Consider the following 23,887-nt stretch of genomic DNA (forward strand, 5'->3'; position numbering starts at 1 on the left):
AAAGTAATTTTAGTTTTCTATAAGAGAAAATTAGATTTGATTTGGTTGAAGACATCAAGTGGATGAGTAACACTACTATAAAATTGGGCTTTAGAGGCGGTTTTTAAGCCAATTCATTAGAAAGGAAAAAAAAAATTGAAGAAGAAGATGAATAGTAACGAGAAGTACGAACAATTTCTCTTGTCAACAATTCTTTATACAATGAAGAAGAAGATAAATAGTAATGAGAACTAAACAATGAAATAATATTTTCTTAAACAATGAAAGTAAGAACAATTTAAAAAAGAAAAAAGAAAATCTAAAAAAATTCTGAAATGCAAAATAGAAAATAATTCAATGTTTCTTCACTTTACAAAATTCATACTTATATTTATAGGAGTTTTTAAAAAAATACTGAATTTTAAGCAAAAGTTTACAATTATATTGTCACACAGAATTTTCTTACAAAAATATTGTCTTTTTAGAAAATAACTATAAAATAATAAAACAGAACAATCAAAACAACAGTGGAACAACTAAAAAATAACTCCGAAATAACCATGAAAACTTAATACAGTAAACAATATAAAATTTACACAAAAATTTTGATAAAAATTCTGCCTCACAATAAAAAAATTTAAAAATTACAGCATATGGTGTAAAAACACTTATTTATATTGGCTCTCTAACATCCCTAGTGATAGGATTTTTTTGAGAGGTCCTATAATAAAATTGTCTTATATATATTTTCAAACAATTAATATTGGAAACAAAATATACCCTTGGATTAACTTGTAGTTTAAGCACTTAGGTGGCTTTTGTGAAGAATAAAAATATATGAATATTAATGAGGATGAGAATAAAGATAAAAATAAAAATGGAATGTAATAAAATTTAAAATACATAAAAAAATTGATAAAAAAAATTATTAATTTTTTTAAAATTTTGCATTATTAGAATGGTCTTTTTTTCAATTTCAAAATAGAATAGTCATTCTACCAAAATATTAAAAAGGTCATTCCATTATAATGATATCCAATATTTTAAAATGCAACCAAATAATATGGAATAAAAATTATTTCCTTTCTATTAATTTTATTCAATTTAATTACCTCCAACCAAATACACCACCTAAATTTTTTAAACTTCTCTTTCAGTGGTCATAAATATTAAATGAGCATTGATATTAGGCACCAGTAGTGCCTAGCACCTTCTCGACATGTCGCGTTGCGATTGGCTAGCGATAGTCTCTAAAAGCTATTATATTAAATTATATGGGACCCGATACTAAGTTGGACCAATAGCGATATTGACACATAGAAGGGTGCTAGACACGGCCTTTAGCATTTCTCATATTAAATTGACTTATTATTAAAATATATATGATCATTAATTACGCCATGAATTAGTCAAGTCTTCAGCATCACTCATTCTTTCTAGATATTATGTAATATTTTCCAATAATAAGACAGAAGATTTGACTTTGATTAATGTACATTTATAATGACCAAATACCCAAAAATATTTTTAATAAATATCTAAAATAAATGTATTTCATATGATTGTGATATATATAAGTATTTTTTACACACAATTTAAATATTCCTAACAACAATTCTCCAATCTCCACTAATATATATAGTACATAGCCTAGGGTTAGGGTACTATCAATATATACAAAAATTATATTTAATATACATATATATGATCATTATGATTCTCTTTCAACATCCATCCTTTGCCCTACGTCTTGGCAGTATGATGAGGTATGTTTTTGTAATTTAATTTTAATTTTTTTTATTTAATTTCCTAATTATCATTTATAGTATTGAAATATTGTTATTATTATTAATAATTTAATTTATTAATTATATATTTATATATTATGTATACAGTCCGCCATTAAATTGGATGTTTGGCGTTGGTGATTCTACTTCTAAAATAGCGCCGCCACAGTCGCCGCCACCACCAGAAATAGCTTCTGCTCCACACTTCATACTACCAAGTGATGGCTTCTAATTTAAATATATATGTCTAAATTAAAGAGTTATGAATAAATTATCTTCAAATATATATGTCTTAACTAATAACTAATATGTTATGAATTAATTAATTAATGTACGTGTGAATCAATCTGCATAATGCAGAAGATAAATAAATATATATTTTGTAGCAATTTCTTTTATTTATGCAGATGCAACTTCTCATACTTAACTTGTAAAGTAATCATATATACTTTTTGTTGATTAATGTTATGATAGGTCAATATGTAGTTTGTGTCTGGCTGATCATATTTACTACTCATTTTTGGCAGATTTTGAGTGTGTTTGGAAATATAACTGAAAATTTGCTTTTTACTTTTGAAAATTAAAAAAAGTATTCTTTTAACACGAGTAGTAGAGGTATTTTACATCTTGTTATACTCATATTTTGAGCAAGTAATATAGTTACGAGACGTGTAAAAAAGCTGGAAGACGAGCCGACTGATCGGGTTATAAAAGAAGTAAATACGTTCAAATAATCTTGTTTCAAAAAATACAATTGGTTGAAATATTCAAACTCATCCTTTCAAAGATAAGGGTGAGATATGAATAACAATTACCATTTTGTAAGACCAGTATCGATGTGACACTACAAGAAAAAATATTTACGATAACACTGAAAAAGTATAATTAAATGCATCTTATAACATTTTAGCTTCTGTTATAGAATAGATTCCAAATCAATAATCTCACGATACATGGAGTATACTGCTCAACATTAGTCAGTTGGAAATGATAGATAATGAGTTTTTGAAGAACTTGCAATTTATTGACCCATATACTCGTGAGTATGTTTAAAGACTGAGGGACATATCAGGGTCGCCCTGAGTAAAACTGGGCCCTAGAAAAAAAAAATTGGACCCTTTTTTTAAAAATAAAGGCATTTTAAAAAATTATTAAATCAATATATATTTATTAAAAGTTTTTTTCTTTCATTTGGGCCCTCAATAGGAGTGGTCCCTAGGCACGGCCTAGCCCGCCTTAGCCTAGGGCCAGTCCTGGGATACATACACAATATAATCAATCTTAGAATTATCATATTATGACTGTATCTCGTGTTTGTCTCCCTCAACATCACAGAAAGAACGTGACAAATACTTCTGAAGATTATACATACACACAAAAAGTAAACTTTTTCAAAAAATGGTCATTTGTATTGCGAGATGAAGAGGCATAGTCAGTATAACCACATATAGATAAAGATAAGAGCAGTTGTATGTAGCGGTTATTTATTTTTATCCCATGTGTTGTAAATATAAAATGTAAGAATTATACGCGTTTCATGAAAAGTTTTTATGATAAGATCTCAAGGGAATAACTGTCACCCTAAAATTCCTATAAATATAGGGACAAAATCTAGACAATTAAGAGAGAGTCAATTTCAGAAAGAGAGAGAATAATTCAGAAATTTTCGATCTTGTATTCTGTAAACACTTTATGAAATTCCAAAAATAAGTAGAACTCGTGGAATATGAAGAGTTCACTATACTTATTAAGAAAGTTGAAATTGTTTTTAGAACATATCAAACAAAAACTTTTTTTTTTTTGAAAGACTACAACAATTGTTTGGTATGTTCTCATATTTTAAAACACAATTTTGAAATAAGAAAAAAATTAAAATCAATGCGAGACATGATCTTACATTCATTCTCTATTTCTTATTTTAGTGGTTTTCCTTATTATTTATTGGAAACAAGCTTATTTGTAAGTCTTTATAGATTTTGTTTAAGGATAAGTCGAGGAATACTACTTTTTTGTATCTATTAATCAAAAATATCTTCATATTTTATTTCATTAAAATCTACCCACTTTTATGAGTGGGTTGCCTAATATATTCTTACTCTCTACTTAAGTGTAGCACATGATTTACATTAATTTAATGGGGTATAATAGGGACATCATCTATAAAAGTGGGTATATCTTAAAGAATATGGAAATGAATGTAAAAATAAAAACAAATAAAGTGAAGTGGGTATACAATGCAATTTCGTCATTTTTTTATGGCCATTTTTTCGGTATATATTTAAATAAAAATATTTCACAAATACATTGGGCTTTTATAAATATTTATAAAGCCTAGCAACAAAAATTTAGAAGAATACCTCTTGCTCTGACCATTCAGCTGCATGAACCACCCTCTTCAACAACGATAGCTTCGAGCAACCAAACCAGTAGGCTAACCGAAAAGAAATCAAGCCAGACAAAGAATCACCATAAATATGAGAAGAAGACCGTAAGAAAGCAAAACACATATTTTTTAATTTATGCAAAATCAGGCAATGTTGAAGTTTCTAGCCATTGATGAACACCAAGAACATAACAGAACAGAGAAAGAAAGATAAGAGGAAGGAGAAGAAAGAGAAGGAAAGACTTAGCAAAAGATTCTCATTGATTATGAACAAGTGTTACAGCATTTATAGAGTAGCAGTAGATGAAATCCATAACAGACTTTCTAACTAACTCACAATACAATGACACGTGTAATCAATCACAACTAACAGCTAACAACCATGTAACGGTTTCAACTATCTTCAACACCTCCCCTCAAACTCATAATTGAATGATCTTCAATTTTGAGTTTGTGTCTAAACTCAGCAAACCTTTGAATGGAAATAGCTTTAGTCAACCCATCAGCCAACTGATCATAGGAAGAGATGTGTTTGATTTGACTAACCTTGCTGAGAACCTTTTCACGAATGAAGTACAAATCAAGCTCAATATGTTTTGTTCTTTGATGCAAGACAGGATTCTGAGTTAGCATAATAGTGCTTAGGTTGTCACACCATATTGTAGGAGGTTGTGTGAGTTGAATCTTGAGTTCAGATAACAAATATTGGAGCCATGTAAGCTCTGCTGTAACACTTGGAGCACTCCTATATTCGGCTTCAGTGCTGGACCTCGAAATGGTCTGCTGCTTTTTGCTTTTCCAAGCAATCAGATTTGTGCCAAAGAAAATGGCAAAACCTGTGGTTGACCTTCGATCATCTGGATCTGATGCCCAGTCGGCATCACAATAGGCAACTAGATCCAAAGTCTCAGACTTCTGCAGATACAACCCGTGATCTATTGTGCCGCTAACATATCTGAGTATTCGCTTAACTGCAGTCCAATGTGTAGACAAGGGCTTTTGCATAAATTGACAGACCTTGTTTACACTAAATGAGAGTTCAGGTCTTGTAATGGTCAGGTATTGGAGTGCACCAACAACTGACCGATACAACTGAACATCTTCCAATGGCTCCCCCTGGTATGCAGATAATCGAATACCACTAGTCATGGGTGTTGGTGAGGGTGTGGCATTGCTCATTTGAGCTTTAAGAAGAAGATCCTTAGCATATTTTTCCTGTGACAAGTGAATACTAGCTGCTGTTTGGGTCACTTTGATCCCAAGAAAATATGCAAGGGGACCAAGATCTTTAAGTGCAAAGTGGTTGTTAAGTGCTGCAACAATTGACTCAATAGCATCATTGTCACTCCCTGAAATCAAGATATCATCTACATACACTAGAATAAGTGTAACAGAAGTAGATGTATGTTGAATAAAGAGGGAATGATCAGATTTGGATGATGTGAAGCCAAGAGACAAAAGGCAATCCTGAAGCTTTTCAAACCAAGCTCGAGGAGCTTTTCAAATCAAGATATCATCTACATACAGATATTTTTTAATTTATGCAAAATCAGGCAATGTTGAAGTTTCTAGCCATTGATGAACACCAAGAACATAACAGAACAGAGAAAGAAAGATAAGAGGAAGGAGAAGAAAGAGAAGGAAAGACTTAGCAAAAGATTCTCATTGATTATGAACAAGTGTTACAACATTTATAGAGTAGCAGGAGATGAAATCCATAACAGACTTTCTAACTAACTCACAATACAATGACACGTGTAATCAATCACAACTAACAGCTAACAACCATGTAACGGTTTCAACTGTCTTCAACAGGCAAACACTACTTCGAAACTAAAATACCCTAAATTACGATTAAAATTGTAGAAAACTAATTCTCCTAATATCAATTCTTAGATTCATAAAATGCATATCTCTTATAAATAGATCTAGAGTTTCCAATCAATCCAAATCAGGTATGATCCGAAAAAAATGCAAAAAATACTAAAACAAATGTTTATCTCGTTGCATTGACGTTGTTTTACAAATTCACAATGTAAATTTGATCATATCAAATCACGATTGGTATAGAAAATTCACATACATCTATAGACACATACATCAAAAAATTGTTTTGGTATGTTAAGTTTCTGAAGAGCTGCATTACAGTTTCATTACAGTTTTGCTAACCCTCTGAAACTTGACATATCATTAATTACAAATTGATAATGCTACAATGGTACTTATCATAATTGCATGTGACTCATATTGACAGATCAAGACAATTTTTTTTAAAGAAAGTTATATAACATGATTAGTTATATGAATATATTGAATTGGTTTACAGATGCCTAATAGTTGCTTTTCCAAATATTGCTATTATTGAACAATTGATTGTTGTTAAACGGTAAAAAAAAATAGACAAAAAGTTTCTTAAAGACGCCTATTTACAAAAACTTGGTTGCATTTCAGTTGAATAATAGTTGAGCTACAACAATGATATTAATTACACGGCTCGGAATTTGCAATACATGAGTTGAACAGAGCAAAGTCGAAGTAAGTTTCTTTTCTATTGCATACGGAGTATTAATTTTATTAGTTTTTATGTTAGTTGGCTCGCAACATTTATAATAGTTGCATTACAGTTTCATTATAGTTTCTACAAGATGACTAACAATAATTTAACTTTTATCCTCTTAGGAAAAAGACGTAATTCCATTTCTCGTCTTTTGCAACAGACAGTTTTGTGACAGTCAGTAGTCCCGTGATCCGTAAGGGGAAATACCGGGTAAGCTGTGCAATCCCTTATCGCCTGGGGAAGGTCAAGTGGGATGATTCAGAGACTGTGTAGGTATGGGACTACACAGTTGAAGAGAGCTTAAATGGATTGATTGGTACTACCTATATAAACAAGGTGCACCTTGTTTTTCAGTAGCCCATCTCGAAAGACTCCACAGTTAAGCGTGCTTGGCCTGGAGCAATTTCAAGGATGGGTGACCTCCTGGGAAGTTTTCTCAGGAAGCGTGTGAGTGAGGACAAAGCACGCTGAAAACACTCGTGTTGGTCTGTAGGGTCAGTCATCAATCCAGGAAGCAACCAGAGTGGCGTACTCGTGTATCAGAGCCATTAGTCCGTGGGTGTAAGGGCCCAATGGAGGCTTGAAGCGGGGACGTTACAAATGGTATCAGAGCCTTGAACCAGCCGGAAGTGTGGTCGACGAGGACGTCGAACCCCTAAGGGGGGTGATTGTGACAGTCAGTAGTCCCGTGATCCGTAAGGGGAAATACTGGGTAAGCTGTGCAATCCCTTATCGCCTGGGGAAGGTCAAGTGGGATGATTCAGAGACTGTGTAGGTATGGGACTACACAGTTGAAGAGAGCTTAAATGGATTGGTTGGTACTACCTATATCAACAAGGTGCATCTTGTTTTTCGGTAGCCCATCTTGAAAGAACTCCACAGTTAAGTGTGCTTGGCCTGGAGCAATTTCAAGGATGGGTGACCTCCTGGGAAGTTTTCTCAGGATGCGTGTGAGTGAGGACAAAGCACGCTGAAAACACTCGTGTTGGTCTGTAGGGTCAGTCATCAATCCAGGAAGCAGCCAGGGTGGCGTACTCGTGTATCAGAGCCATTAGTCCGTGGGTGTAAGGGCCCAATGGAGGCTTGAAGCGGGGACGTTACAAGTTTGATGATGGAATAAATTATGCAAATTTAGTGGACAATTAATCTCAATTGATTGTAAATATGAAGAATTAATACACACGCTGAAAGAAGTGTTGGAATGCAGCAAAAAAAATACTGACATGCAACTGAAAAACCAAGTGAAAGAAGGATACCTACCGTTGAGGATAAATGACGATCAAAGCCTATTCTTCTACATATAACTAAAATTGAAAGAACCCGACTTCACAACGAATCCATCATGTGTGAACGTGGTCAACAACACAACAACAACCAACAATCCATTCTTCTTGGAAATGAGCAGCTCATTAGTGACACAAACAAATACAATAGCAACAATGGTAGACAATGCACTACTCAACAAAAAATAATGCAACACTCAATGCTGGAAGATGGTGAAACTATATTCGACTACATTGACGTTATGTGCAAAACTAGTGGCTGAGGAAATAGTTGTGCAACTAGAAAACAACCCGAATAGAGAGACATTAAATTAATGATTAGGACGAACTACTAATTACAAATCCTCAATATCTTGAAATAGAAGAAGCACAAATATACAAGGACAAAGAAACACTACAAGTGTGCTTAGATTCTATGCAAATAGAAACTTCCAATACAAGGTCAAAAAATCTTACGCAAAAATATACAAAATTTGTTACTTTGATCCAAAATAGAAATTGTGGGTAATAATGGCATCAAGAAACTGACCAACCAAGTCTTTCATAATCCATAAATATGATAGAAAGGTGATACACTTGTGATCTCAACATAAGATTTGCAGACAAGTGATAGGCTACAATAAAATTGATTGGAAACTATATCAAGCCAAGGTTCACTATCATAAAGACAACTCAAACACCACTAGTAAACTTATAATTAATCAAATATGTGTCACTATACTCTGACACTCAAAATTCACTACATCTCAGCAGAAACCAAATATTTCATGAAAGAACCAAGGAAATAGATGTCAGGTTACACTTCATTAGAGATATATCTGGCAAGGTCGTTCAACTCTCAGAGATTGCCACAAATGACAATGCAGCAAAAGAACTCACTAGGGCTTTACCTACAACAAACTTCTTTCATTGCCTCAAATTTATGAATGTAGCTACTAATTGACTCAAGTTTGTAATGTACATAACTCTAGTCAAGGTGGAGAATTATTAAGTTTGTATGCCTAGGCAGGGCCGGCCCTAGGCATAGGCGGGCTAGGCCCGTGCCTAGGGCCCACACTTTTCGGGGGCCCAAAATAAAAAAATAAAAAAAATTATTAGGTTTTTATTTAAGTAAAATTTAAGTGTATTATAGGCAACAAACATTTATAGCTTAGTTGGTTAAGGTGGATGGAGTAATGTCTAAGGTCATGGGTTCAAATCCCATAACACTCTTTTTTTAAATTTTTTTGTATATATTTTTTAGGGCCCCAAAATTTAATTTGTCTTGGGCCCATATATTTTCAGGGCCGGCCATGTGCCTAGGTTGTGTACATGTGTCTTCTTATTATGTCGTCAATTAGGTAGTTACACTATAAATTTTTTTACTTTTAGTCACAATTAAACTTGTAACTAAAGATAAAAAAGTTGTGGCTAATTATAAATTATCATTATTTTGTTGTGACTAAAAAATCCGTGGCTAAAAGTATTAGTCACAAAAATTACGATTTGTTGTGACTAAATGTATTTTTAGTTACAATATTTATTGTGACTAAAACTAAATTAGTGACAACTTGTAACTAAATTCTGTTAGAATATTATTAGTGGAGGTATTGAGTCTATAAATACCTATTATCCTTTACATGATTGGGTTTTAGAAATATTAAACAATTGAACATTGGAGCTTTGAAAAGGTATGTACGAGACATTGCTCAGAAAAAAAAAAAAAATTGTGTGTGAAATAGATTAACTCGGTGTAAATTAAAAATTGAAAGAAGAGAATTGGTATTTATACAGAAACTTGGAAGAACAATTTAATAGCATACAACTCCCACCAAAAGAGGAAGGAAAAATTGAAAGATTGAGGAATTTCCAATTTTGTTTTTGGATACAATTGGGATTGTAAACAAGGATTGATTGCCATTCATAGTCTATTTTTTTTACATGTAACTTCAAGTGAAGATTTGGGAGGTGAAGAATGGTTTGGTTAGAATCATTATTACATGAGAGATCAAAGCCAGGGTAGCCACAATGGGGTGGTTGCCTTCCTTTGAGTCTGAAAGGGAATCTTATTGTTGGCTCATTTTCACCACATCTACCTTCTATGCACTCATCAATTATTTGGCTATGAACTTGTAACGTCCCCGCTTCAAGCCTCCATTGGGTCCTTCCACCCACGGAATAATGGCTCTTATACACGAGTACGCCACTCTGGCTGCTTCCTGGATTGATGACTCACCCTACAGACCAACACGAGTGTTTCTAGCGTGCTTTGTCCTCACTCACACGCATCCTGGGAAAACTTCCCAGGAGGTCACCCATCCTTGAAATTGCTCCAAGCTAAGCACGCTTAACTGTGGAGTTCTTTCGTGATGGGCTACCGAAAAACAAGATGCACCTTGTTGACATAGGTAGTACCAATCAATCCATTTAAGCCCTCTTCAGCTGTGTAGTCCCATACCTACACAGTCTCAGAATCATCCTACTTGACCTTCCCCAGGCGGTGTGGGATTGCACAGCTTACCCGGTATTTCCCCTTACGGATCACGGGACTACTGACTGTCACAATCACCCCCCCTTACGGGGTCCGACGTCCTCGTCGACCACACTTCCGGCTAGGTCAAGGCTCTGATACCATTTGTAACGTCCCCGCTTCAAGCCTCCATTGGGTCCTTCCACCCACGGAATAATGGCTCTTATACACGAGTACGCCACTCTGGCTGCTTCCTGGATTGATGACTCACCCTACAGACCAACACGAGTGTTTCTAGCGTGCTTTGTCCTCACTCACACGCATCCTGGGAAAACTTCCCAGGAGGTCACCCATCCTTGAAATTGCTCCAAGCTAAGCACGCTTAACTGTGGAGTTCTTTCGTGATGGGCTACCGAAAAACAAGATGCACCTTGTTGACATAGGTAGTACCAATCAATCCATTTAAGCCCTCTTCAGCTGTGTAGTCCCATACCTACACAGTCTCAGAATCATCCCACTTGACCTTCCCCAGGCGGTGTGGGATTGCACAGCTTACCCGGTATTTCCCCTTACGGATCACGGGACTACTGACTGTCACAGAACTAGTGTTATGATCATAAACAAGCAATAATATATATATGAAATGATCATCATCATCATTACTTTTACTAAACACATATTCATATCTCCTATATATGATGATCTCTTATATATATATATAGGTTTAGAAAATTGTGTATAGAAATTAATTTTTTTTCTCTGTACAATTTGTAATTAATTATTAATTAATGTAATATCTACCGTGCGCATGCATGGAATTATTCAACCAAATTGTTATAAATAATGCTACCACTTGTGACAACTTGTTACTACAACTAGTGGTGGTATATATGTCACCAGTTGTTGGCACAAGTAGTACTAGGGCTTAGGACTGTTAATGTCATGGGTGGCCTTACTTACACTAAATTAATATTCATGGTGATATGTGTGACAATATAGATATCTACTACTAATATATAAAATATTCCCTACTGTTAGAAAGATTCTTCCTTACCTTTTGTCTTCACTGTGTTTGTTACTTATTATAAAAACAACAAAACAACGCGCAAATATTATTGATATATTTTGTGTCTTTTTTTTTTTGAGTAAATGATATATTTTGTGTCTAACTCGCACATATGTATTGTTATTTTTCATTTTGAGGTACTCAATATTATAGTGATCACATGTTTAGGATAAACACTAAGAAATGTGCCAAACCAATCACCTCTAGCTTTGTAAAGACTATTTCTACATATAATTGTTTAGTTATGTTACATAATTTTCACACATAACAAATACAAATTGTACATTAATTGATAATTACGTTGGAAGTCGACAAATTGGCCTATAGGCTAGCAAGCTGACATTATATAAAATTATGTTTGGTAAGATATAGATATATATTACAAAAATAATACTTCCTAACTATAACTTAATTATTGTACTGTGAAAAATTATTTATGTAATATGTAATGGTGAGCTACCAAAATTGACCCGAGAAATGTATTAATTAAAGTGTATATATATATAGACAAACATAGATGATATGATACAGAAACCTTATTCAAAAAACAGTGATTAATTTGGGAAAGAAAGAAAAAAGGAAACAAAATGAACTCTTTCAAAATGCCTCTTCTTTTTCTTTTGCTAGTCATAACGATGCTCCATCAAAGTTGCAACGCAAAACATATGAAATGTTCTTCTTCTTATTATTCTTCATGTGGAAATATCTCTAATATAACATCTCCTTTTCGACTCACAACTGATCCTTCGAGCTGTGGAGACTTAAGGTACAATCTTTCTTGCGAGAACAACATTACAGTCTTAAACTTGCCTGTTCATGATCGAGAAAGTTCTTACAGTTCGGAGATCAAATATCAAAGATTTTACGTAAGAGAAATAAACTATAATAACTATACGATTCGAGTTGTAGATCCAAATTTTCACAAACATGATGAAAATTACTCAACCTTGTTTGCCAACAATAGTTTGTCCTTTGAAAATGTCTATGGTAGATATGCAGCACAAATATGTACTTCGAAAAAAGAAAAAATAATTTATCCTATTAAGTATAGAAAAATTTCGAAAACTTTAGCGTTAATTATCTGCGAAAGAAGAGTGATGAATTCTTCTTACATTGATGCTACTCCATGCATGTTAAGAAATGATAATAACAGTAGTTTTGTTTGGTCATATTATCTATTGGATGCGGATGAAATGAGTCCTTTTGAGTTGGATTTTTGCTTGATACAACAAGTGACTCTCATAGATGAAAGCTTTCATGCTTCCTCTTGTCATGACATCAATAGACAGTTAGCATATGGTTTTCATCTTTCGTGGATTCAAGGTTTGGACAAAACATGGCATCAACAATGTTCTCTCGATGAAAATTCCAACAAAGTTTATTGTCGTTATTTAAGATGTGTGAGTGAAGATATATTTGAACCAGGGAATCAACGATTTTGTGATGGTATAAACTTATTTACAACAATTTAAATAACAATGTTTTAACTATGTAAATATATATTTTCTGGTATTAATTGTTCATTGTTTTTTTTATGATGCAGTGACATTTGTAATACTTATTCGTCAGACTATGTTTTACATAAAATGTAAGAACATTTAACTCATTCATGATCCATCCTTATGTATTTTTTTAGTCGTTTTTCTTATTTTTTATGATTTTATGCAGATTTTTTATATGATGAAGGACGTTACAAATACACTGGTATATATATGGTTACCTTCTATTTAATTAGTTTTAAAATTTACAACTTATGTACAATACTTGGAAAGAAAATCCTAACTTAATATTTTTATTTTCTTTATTTTAATAATTTTACCAGTGGGATTCTTGGTGCCAAGAGAGTTACCTGGACTTTTATTTTTGATTTCCCTAGTGGTGTATAGTTGGAGAAGGCGTCATTTATCAATGTACAATGACATCGAAGAATTTCTCCAAAGTCATAACAATCTCATGCCAATACGATATTCTTATCGGGACATTAAGAAGATCACCAAAGGGTTTAAGGAGAAACTTGGTGAAGGAGGGTTTGGATCTGTATATAAAGGACAACTTTGTAGTGGTCCTTTTGTTGCCGTCAAAATGCTAGGAAAATGCAAGACTAATAATGGTCAAGATTTCATCAATGAAGTAGCTACCATTGGAAAAGTTCACCATGTTAATATTGTGAGATTGATCGGTTTTTGTGTTGAAGGGAAAAGGTGGGCTCTTATATACGATTTCATGGCTAATGGATCTCTAGATAAGTATATTTTTTCACAAGAAAAAATGAATGTCTCCTTATGTTATGCCAAAGTATTTGAAATTTCAGTTGGAATAGCTCGTGGTATTGAGTATCTTCATCAAGGTTGTGATATGCATATTCTTCATTTTGATATTAAACCTCACAACATTCTTTTAGATGAAAATTTTATTCCAAAAGTTTCTGATTTCGGGCTAGCAAGATCATGTTCTCTAGAAAATAATTTAGCCTCTTTAACTGCTGCAAGAGGAACCTTGGGATATATAGCTCCAGAATTATTCTATAAAAATATTGGAAGAGTATCTGCTAAATCCGATGTGTATAGTTTTGGAATGCTATTAATGGAAATGGCAAATCAACGGAAAAATGTGAATGCAGCTACTGAAAACTCAAGCCGCATCTTTTTTCCCTTATGGATACACAAGCAATTCAACGAAGGAAAAGATATACAAATAGATGAATATGCAACAAAAGAAGATTTGAAGACAATAAAGAAGATGGTTATAGTTGCGTTGTGGTGTATACAACTAAAACCTTGTGATCGTCCTACAATGAGTGAAGTCATAGAAATGCTTGAAGGTAACCTTGAAAGCCTACAAGTACCTCCAAATCTTCACCTATATCCTCAAAATCAAGAGAAAAATAATAATGAGACATCTTTCTCATCAACAATTTCTATGGATGAGTATTCTGTAGATGTCAACCAGTAGAATAACACTACTTATGTATGTGACAATTATCAAATTTGTGAGCTTGTAAAATAAATTTTTGTTAAATGGTGACTATCATTTTGAAGATAATAATATTTTCTTTTTCTTTTTCTAATCTTGATAGAGTCAAATTTTGAGTTATTGTGTATTAAGAAAAATGCATGAACTTTTCTATTCATTCATCAATGATACACAATGAGTACTCCTTTCTCATGGCTTATATTTGAAAATTTAGGAGCAAAGCATTGATGATCCCATCATATACATACATATATATATATATGGGGAAGAAGTGATAGTAGAAAATACTTTTTGATTTTTTTACTAAAAAAAAATCAATATTCTATACCATACCAAGACATGAACCAATCCCACCTCAAACCCAACTACAGACTTGGACCCTGGACCCAGACCCCACACTCGGACCCCAGATCCTGGCCCGGACCCAGACAGAATTCAGGTTCGGTTCAAGGTCCAAGTCCAAATTTCATTCAAAGCCCTAAGAGCACCAGGCAGAGGAATTTAAGGTCGATTCTATTCAAAAGCAATTTGAACTCGACCGATGCAGAAAAATAATTACAAGTAAAATCTCCAAATTTCAATCCAAACAGTAAGCTACATAAAGTTGGCTTCACAACTCCTAAAAAGACTAAATAGTGCACATTTATGCCTCCTACCCTACATGCAAACAATCAATCCTACTCAAAATATGAAGATGCAGTTTAAAACTAGAGAAATCAATAGTTCAAAAGAAGGAGGGTACTTATTTGAAGGAGAAGGGTGTAGGGGTGGTAAGGCCCAGCAACGTCTGGCCTAAAAGTGATATGCCCAAGCAAGTATTTCTTAGATCCCTACTTGAACGTTCAATGGCTTCAATGAACTTGAACAATTTGTAGACAGATCTAGTGGTGATGCTTCTGGATTCTCCCTCGCTCGAATCCAGAGAAGACGATTTAAGATATCGTCAAAGGTATTGGACATTCACCAGTGACGAACTGAAGGTTTATGCTTTCTCTCAGTTTAAAATCAAGGTACAAAGTGAACAAAAATGGTGAAGTGTGTTTCTTCCTCCTATTTATAAGTGGAGGAAGGCAATTTTAGTGCTTTAACCATCAACGGCTCATATCATCTAAGAATAAGAACGTAACGAAATGATCAATAATCGGGGAGCTAGAAAGTTTGCATTTAATTCTCTTTATTGGAACCGGGGCATTTTTCATAATGATATTCGCATCGATACCTGCGCTAACATGAATTAGCCATCATCACGGCATCCAGAGCATCACGCTCTTTCCCAATGCGCATGAGTTTCACAGATCAAGAGGCTAATGACACATGCATGACATTAGTTGTAATCCAAAAGTCTCCAACCTTCCGCATTCGAAAACATAGAAGGTGAAAAGGTCTCTTCATATTCAAGATTGTCCACGTGTCCATGGCAATCCAGAAAGAAGATTGCAAGCCTCCGTCACTCTCAAGTCCCAAAAACTTTGGGGTAAATATTGTTCGTGTTTCCAAAAAAGGGACACGTGGCATTTCTAAAGTAGGATTAGCCTAAAATGGTCTAGACTAGAGCTTTTCCATGAGGATAGGTCCAGCCTAGAGAGAAGATGGGCCTGAGCCTAACCAAAGCCTAGAAGACTCGCCTCTGGATTGAGGCTAGTCTAGATCTAGGAAAGGTCGCCAGCCTTCTCGAGACAAAATAAATGACGCCCTCTAGATGAACATTGGGATGCATCTGCAGAGGGTACTCCAAGAAGCACCTTGGAAGTTTAGTATATGGTGAGGTGGCTGTCCTCTAACTCCTGGTCTCACCGAATCATGATTTGTCCCCTGTGTTAGAGCATGATAGTGCGCGCACCATTAAAAGAAAGACCTTCTTTTTGTCCAACAACATGTATCTAACACCACAATACACATGTGCGACGCTTACAAGACATCTATCCTAGACTGTATGGTCCCAAACCGCATGGTCTCCAGATGTATAGACGCCTTCGCCCCACGAGCTAGAATTCTACCATTGGGCCCAATATTTATTTCACGAATTTACCACAATATTGGAGCTAGCTTACATAAAAACCCTAGTGGATCACGAGTATAACCAGATCTAGATCCTAGCCGGCCTATAAATACCACTTTATACTTTCATGTAAGGGGGGACAATTCACTTCACTTCATTTTAGGTTCTCTTCTTAGAGAAGTTAGAAAAACCTAAGGCGAAAAATTAGAGTGTGAACAGCATAGCAAGAAGCTAGGGTTCTTGAGCTTGTAAGATCCCATTGTAATACATCAAGCCATTCGACTTAATACAATTGACTCATGGACTAAGGTTAATTAACATCTAAACCATGTAAAAATCTCCATCTCCATGTGCAACAGACTATTTGAACCTTGTTTTTGACGGGTTAAATTTTATTGAATTTTTTAAAATTTTGTAGAATGTCTTAAAATAACAATAACGTACACGACCATAAAAACAAAGACTAAAAAATTCTTCTGGATGTCGATATGTTTCCTCACATGACCAAATTGCATATTATACGAGGCCAAATATTGCTCATGCAGTTGGAGTTGTTAGCCGATTCCTCTTTAATCCTGGTAAGGATCATTTGGAAGCAGTGAAATGGATATTGAGATATCTACGAGGTACTTTCGGGTTGTGCTTATGCTTTGGCAGTGGTAAACCTATGCTTGATGGGTACACAGATGCAGACATGGGTGGTGATTGTGATTCTAGGAAAATCGACTTCAAGATTCTTGATGACATTTGCAGGGGGAGCTATTTCATAGCAATCGAGGTTACAAAAGTGTGTCGCTTTGTCTACTACAGAAGCTGAGTACATAGTTGTAACTGAAGCTTGTAAAGAAGCTTTATGGATGAAAAAGTTCCTACAAGAGTTGGGCTTACAACAAGAAAGATACATTGTCTACTGTGACAGTCAGAGTGTCATTCACCTCTCCAAGAATTCAACATTCCATTCAAGATCCAAGAATTTTGATGTTAGATATCATTGGATTCATGATGTAATTGAGATAAAAGAGTTGCACTTAGAAAAGGTGCAAACCAGTGAGAATGGTTCCGATATGTGATAAAGACTTTGCGTAAAGAGAAGCTTAAAGCTTGTAGGTGAAGAGCAGGCTTAGTAGAGTCCACCAACTGAGGCGGGGGAGAAACCAGCAGCCAAGAGAGAAAGAAAAAGAGAGGGAAAGAAGAGAAAGAAAGCTAGAGAGAGAAAAGGGTTTTGGTATTTTTTATTGAAGATCAAGTGGTTGATTCTCATCCATTTTAGCTCAAATTTTGGGTGGTGAATCCTTGAAAGGCGTTCGACCAATCTACCGGTTTCGATTTGGAGATTGTCCTCTCTAAGGTGCTTTTCTACAATACCCACTTGGTGTGACCCAAACTTTTTCTATTTGTGTATCCATCTTTTGAGATGATGATGATGATTGTATTGGTTATCCAAGATTGTTTAATCTTGATGTTGTTGTGAGCCTCTAGTTTTACTAGAGAATAACTTTGTAATCCCATTATTAAACTTTAGTGATAGTGGATTATTTGAGCAGACTACGGTCCTGTGGTTTTTCGCGCATTGAGTTTCCATGTAAAAATCTTGGTGTCTCACTTTTATGCTTGATTTGTGTATTTTATATTATTTATGGTGCTTTGGTTGATATTTGATAATTTTTTATTATTAATTGCAATAGTTTTTCCCAACAAAATGAAAGTTCCAATTCCAAAAGATTGTGATGACTTTGAAGCACATTCAGTGGATCATCTTCTAGTTTCAACCAACGAAGTGAAATCTTGACAATATTATTAAGTTTTGTAATCCAATTGGGAAACTTCATCAAATAAAGGTCCTTGTAAGTAGAGGTTTTCAAGATATTGAGGTTGGGAAGAAAGGGATTCCAAATCAATTATCTCATTTTCACTTATTGAACTTACTGAAAGGCTTTCAAGATGACTCATCTTTTGAATACAGTCACAAAATTCTTTGTTATCTTCACTTCTCAGCATAGTGACTTGAAATGTTCTCAACTCTACCAACTTTTTCAACTCTTCAAATATGTTATATCCCACAACATTCCTCAATAAAATTTAACTTTTGCAAAGCTTTTAGCTATCCAATTCCTTTCTTTACTTTTGCTCCATTCAATGAATCAAAAGACATGAGGCCATCACTATTGTACTGAAATTTATAAACAAAAAGATGTCACAACTTTTTTAAGCTTCTTAATCTCAATTGGTAGCTCAACCACTAGTGATCTCTTCAAAACCAAAGTCTCTAAATGTTCCAACCTTCCAATTAACTTCGGTAAATTCTTGACCTTTGTTTTACGAAAGCTTAAGTATTTCAAGTGAAAAAGGGTTCCGATATTTTTGGGAAGGTGATCTAAATTTGGTGCATCTTCAAAGTCAAGAACTTTTAGGAGCTTAAAATTGATGGGGATATCACTTACAAAATTATGAGGCAATCCTTCTTCAACGAAAATAAAAAGAGATCGCACTTGGGCAAGTTCTGGAGCACTGCTTTGAATACATTCATAAGATCTGCCATTGACAACTGACATGCATCAACTTAAGATCTTGCTATTCAAATCATTCCAGCAAAAATTTGACAAAAGTCTAATTCTACCATATTTTTTAGGATAATGTCACACAGAAGATCATGAATACGAAAAGTCTTAGCTTTTCCAATAATAGTTGTCTTCGACACTTGAATAAGATTTCTATTTATTAGTTCTATCAAGTATTCTTTAGGAGTTGTTCCCTTTAATGTCTTATCCCTCTTTGATTTCACGAAGCCTTCAGGAATCCATTGCTGAATGAGTCTTCCGCTTCTAATAGAGTGGTCCTCTGGGAAATAACCGACATACAAGAAGCAACATTTGAGAATATAAGGTAGATCATTATAGCTTAGAGACAAGATTTTAGTCTATGCTTGTGAGGTGTTCATTACTTTCCAACTTTGAGCTTAGGGCATGTAAGTAGTTTCTTCCATTCATCAGCAACCTTAGGTTTAGTCGATAAAAGACATGCTTTGACTACCACTACAATCTCACGAGACAACTTCTCCAAGTGACGTGGACAATGCCCATTAAACTCATTTCGAAAAGCCTTATTGCAAAAGATTTCTCATGCTTCCTCTCGTGGAAGTGGTTGCAAATTATGGACATGAACATTTGATGATGTTTTGCAAAAATTTGCAACTTCCACATTTTTAGTTGTGATATATAATTACTCTCCCATATCTTTCATTATCGCTAGATAAAGCACTTTGCATGTCATCCCATTAAAAAGTATTCCAAACATCATTAAAAATAACTAGATAACTTTTACCTTGTAAGTGGTCTCTTAATTTTGTACTCATAGCAGTTTCATCTGCTACATCAATTCCATCAAGACATGCTTCTTTTCTTGCCTCACAAAATTTCTTCATTAACTTTTGTAGTAGCTTCACCTTCTTGTATGACTGCGACAATCCATACATGACAATCGAAGCTATCTTTCGAACGAATATATACTTAGTTTGCAAGAGTGGTCTTACCAAGTCCCCCCATCCCAACCAAAGAGATCACAATAAACCCTGATGAACCAGCATTGACCTTTTGAATCAACTCATCTCTTGAATCCTCAATACCCATAATCTTTATTTCTTTGAGGAAGCAAGAATGTTTACGAGGATCATACCACACACTGATGTAGATTTTTCTCTGAATGTGGACATAAAACAAAATCTTTACTTTTTTCATTAATATTTCGAATTTTTTGTTTTATATCTTGTATTTTGGAGGCGATGTCATGGCGTTCTCTTAGCTTTATTACCAAACAAGAATTTTTTCAAAGAAATATAATAAATGTATGCTTGTGACGACCGTGTTGTTGGGCCACAAGTTGTGTACTCATTAATAATGTCTTCCACTTCAAATGATGCTCTCCTAAGTTTTTCAACCCACATTTTAACACCATGATTGTTGTCGATTCTTTGATGTATTTGGGCTCTTTCATCTGCATCTTTTAGGGTAGCCATATTGTAGTCTAGATCACATTTGATTTGTTCTATATCATTATGCACACCACTTAACAAGTATGCTTCTTCAGCTAGTAATGGAATCAAGTTGTTTATGACAAAACCAACTGCAGTTTCTGCCATCTTTATTTAGTTATCAAATAGTGCACTCAACTTCTTAGCTCTGTTTTCAATCATCAATCTTTATTTAAATATATAAAAATATTAAACTACATAAAAATTAAAATATTACACATTAATAAGAAAATATTACTTGGATAGAGGGATTGAGTTCTGATTTTGTTGTAACAAAGAATAAATAAATAAATAAAGTGGTTCAGACTAACTCCTCACTTTTAATTCTTTCTTTGTAATTGCTCCAAAAAACTTTGTAAACATTTATGCTTCTAGTTTGTGTACAATTTACACATTTAACTTTGTAAATCTTGTTGTGAATTGAGTTCTGAACCTCATGTTGTGTCTCTTTCAAATAATAAGTCAAGGTGGTATTTATAGGCTTAGGAACAAGATTAAAGTCGGTGGCTACAAGAAGCGAGGTTTTTAAGTTAGTTAGAAATAACTAGCTTAACCAACTCCTCATTAAGTGAAGTCTTCATGTCAGCTTAAGTACCAGAGCCTTCGGGAGAATGAACGAGCTTCCAGACTCATGGACCAAGGACACTCGCTGAAGACAATGAGTTTGGTTGGTTACGTACTCAGATGCTATATAGGCTTGTTGTCCAGATGATAGGAAATTGATTGGAGGCTACTTTGTTTATTTTGGAGAGACTCTTGTATCTCGGTACTCTAAGAAGCAAGTTGTATCCAAGTCAAGTACATAGTCTGAATTTGAAGATCCTGGTCAATCACTTGTTATTGTTTTGCAACAACCAGGATCAAAGAATTGATAGAATGAGATCACATTAATTTGCTACACATCTAGTATAATATCTAATCTCAATTTATTCATTATTTTCATTAGAAATATGTTTTAAGTTTTTCTTATTTTATTTGATATTTAAATAATAAAGATATGTGAATTAATTGCGATCCTATAATAATATTCTCAACAATTCTAACAATAAAAAGTCTTTACATTTCTCTAGCACATGTCTCAGTAGAAATAGCTTGGGTGGAGTACTCTCTACTTAAAGAAATGTAATTTTCTCCGTCATTAGTCTCGATTGTATGGTGTGATAATATGAGTGTAAGTGTGTTGGCCTCAAATTCAATTTGTCATGCAAGGACAAAGCACATTGAGCTGAATTTGCACTTTGTTAAAGATAAAGTCCTTACCAACTCCCGTTGTCTTCTTGCCGGGAGTTGGATGCTATTATCAGGAAGTTTTGGTGGAACGGGCGTTTGGATAAACAACGGTTTTTGGCCACTATCTCTTGGGATGCTTTGTGTCGGCCTAAATGCACAGGGGGTTTGGGCTTTAGAAGAATGGAGGATATTAACAATGCTTATTTGGCCAAACTAGCCTGGAATTTGGCGTCGGGTATTAGAAGACCCTGGACTGAAGCTTATAAAGCCATCCCCGGGAATCTTTCTGGTCTGTGCAGCAAAGAATATCTGACTCCTTCGTGTGGAAAGGAATCCTCAATGCGAGAAAAATCATTCTTTCGGGTTCCTGTACTATCATTGCTTCGGGGGAGTTGATCGATATCTGGTTCCAACCTTGGATCCCATGGTTGACTTATTCTGAATTTCTTGATCTGATGGAGTGGATTCGTGAGAAGGCCCCGGGCCTTCGGTCAGTGGCCGACCTCCTTTTTCGAAGAACCAGACAGTGGAATTCCGAATATCTTTGCTATCTTTTTGGAGATGAATTGGGAATTAAGATCAGTACTATCAAAATTGCTACTGACCTTAATGAGGACCTCCTTATCTGGAAGCAAGCTAACAATGGGAACTTCTCTGTTAAAGAAGCCTACTTGTTGCACCAGGGAGGGAGATTTGGCTCAGTTGACCCCCTATGGAAGTGGATTTGGCATGGCAAACTTCACCCGAGAATGAGAATGACTCTTTGGAGAGCCTTGTCAGGTGCTCTTCCGATGGGAGGTAAGGCGGGTCTTCCTTCTATTAACTGTTGCTTTTGTTCGAACTATGAAGAAAATTCCCTGCATCTGTTTGTGAAGTGCACTCTTGCTGCTGGCGTATGGTTCGGATCCCCTGTTCCTCTCTGTACAAACGTTGTCCACTGTGATTCTTTGAAGACGTTTATCATTGAGATGGGTTCGAATCTTGACTGTGCACAAAGAACCAGATTTCTTCTTTGCTTGGTAGTTATTATAGACACTATTTGGAGTAAAAGGAATGCTCTGTGGCATAATTCTGATGAGAAGGATACTAACGTCAAGGAAATGTTGGACTCCGTCCATAGGAAATTTTGGGAATTCTCTCAGAGTTCTGAGAAAGGAGATACGGTGCAAACGGTCTCTGCTTCCCCCTCTCTGAACTTGCAGAATCTGCCCACGGCTAATCGTCTAATCTTTGTCGACGGGTCCTTCAAGGAGGGCAAAATTGGTGCTGGAATGTTGGCTTGGGACCGTGCAACTATGGATTGGTTCTATGAAGCTAAAGCTACGGATGGTTTGACTGAGGTAGCTGCTGAAGTTTTTGCCTGGCTCTCAGCGTTCCAGTGGGCAAAAAAGAATAATTGGGATGACTTCGCGCTGATATCCGATTCCTCAGTTGTCCTCAAAGCCTTTTCAAATGAAAGATCCCCCAGCTGGAAGTGTGTTTCTTGGTTTGCGGCTGCCTCTAAACTTAAACACAGTTTCTCGAATGTTTCTTTGTTTCATTTCAATCACACTTATCTAGCCTTTGTAGACTCATTGGCTAAAAGTGCTCGCTATTCTGAGAGCGATACTCTTTGTTGTAAAGGGGAGGGATTTCCCCCTGTGGATCCCATTTTCTCAGTTGCTAACACTACTACAAAAACACCCTTTAGAGGCGGTTTTTAAGCCCTTTAGGCGTCGGTTTTCGCGAAATTCGCTACCGACGCCTATCAGGGCGACGCTAAAGGGTTTGATTTGAACCGACGCCATATATACCCCTATGGCGTCGGTTCCTAGCTACGAACCGACGCCATAGGGGTACATATGGCGTCGGTTCCTAGCCAATAACCGACGCCATATGTGGCGTAGGAACCGACGCCAAAACTCCTCAGATTTCAGTTATTTTCATTTTTTTTAATTTAATTATATTATTTTAATTTTATATTTATTAATTTATATACATATTTATTTAATTTAAATTACATATTTATTTAAATTTTAAATTACATATTTATTTAATTTAATTATATATTAATTACATTTTAAATTAAATAGTAATTAAATTTGGGTAAAAACATAATTTGATTTCATAAAAATAATTAAATATTACACAAACATGTAAAATTAGTTAAAAATA

General features: G+C 34.9%; 2 protein-coding genes, 1 long non-coding RNA gene and 1 pseudogene across 3 annotated transcripts; 2 read left to right on the forward strand and 2 right to left on the reverse strand.

Moving 5' to 3' along the window:
- The first annotated feature begins 1,556 nt into the window (after positions 1-1,556).
- LOC133038671 (uncharacterized) lies at positions 1,557-2,369 on the forward strand. Its single transcript, XR_009688172.1, has 2 exons — positions 1,557-1,745; positions 1,875-2,369. It is a non-coding gene; the product is annotated as an uncharacterized LOC133038671 (long non-coding RNA).
- Positions 2,370-4,542: 2,173 nt separating this feature from the next.
- Positions 4,543-5,938, reverse strand: LOC115725172 (uncharacterized mitochondrial protein AtMg00810-like). The gene is made up of 2 exons (XM_030654605.1): positions 5,926-5,938; positions 4,543-5,525 (listed from the first exon to the last, which is right to left on the reverse strand). The coding sequence occupies exons 1-2, from the start codon at positions 5,936-5,938 to the stop codon at positions 4,543-4,545; spliced, it is 996 nt and encodes a 331-aa protein (XP_030510465.1).
- Positions 5,939-11,797: 5,859 nt separating this feature from the next.
- On the forward strand, positions 11,798-14,602 carry LOC115725173 (cysteine-rich receptor-like protein kinase 24). The gene is made up of 4 exons (XM_030654606.2): positions 11,798-12,950; positions 13,048-13,092; positions 13,173-13,208; positions 13,327-14,602. The coding sequence occupies exons 1-4, from the start codon at positions 12,092-12,094 to the stop codon at positions 14,454-14,456; spliced, it is 2,070 nt and encodes a 689-aa protein (XP_030510466.2). The 5' UTR covers positions 11,798-12,091; the 3' UTR covers positions 14,457-14,602.
- Positions 14,603-18,110: 3,508 nt separating this feature from the next.
- Positions 18,111-20,215, reverse strand: LOC133038966 (disease resistance protein RPM1-like; annotated as a pseudogene).
- Between the last annotated feature and the right edge of the window lie 3,672 nt (positions 20,216-23,887).

The sequence above is a fragment of the Cannabis sativa genome, chromosome 6 (genome assembly GCF_029168945.1).
Source record: "Cannabis sativa cultivar Pink pepper isolate KNU-18-1 chromosome 6, ASM2916894v1, whole genome shotgun sequence".
NCBI classification, from domain to species: Eukaryota; Viridiplantae; Streptophyta; class Magnoliopsida; order Rosales; family Cannabaceae; genus Cannabis; species Cannabis sativa.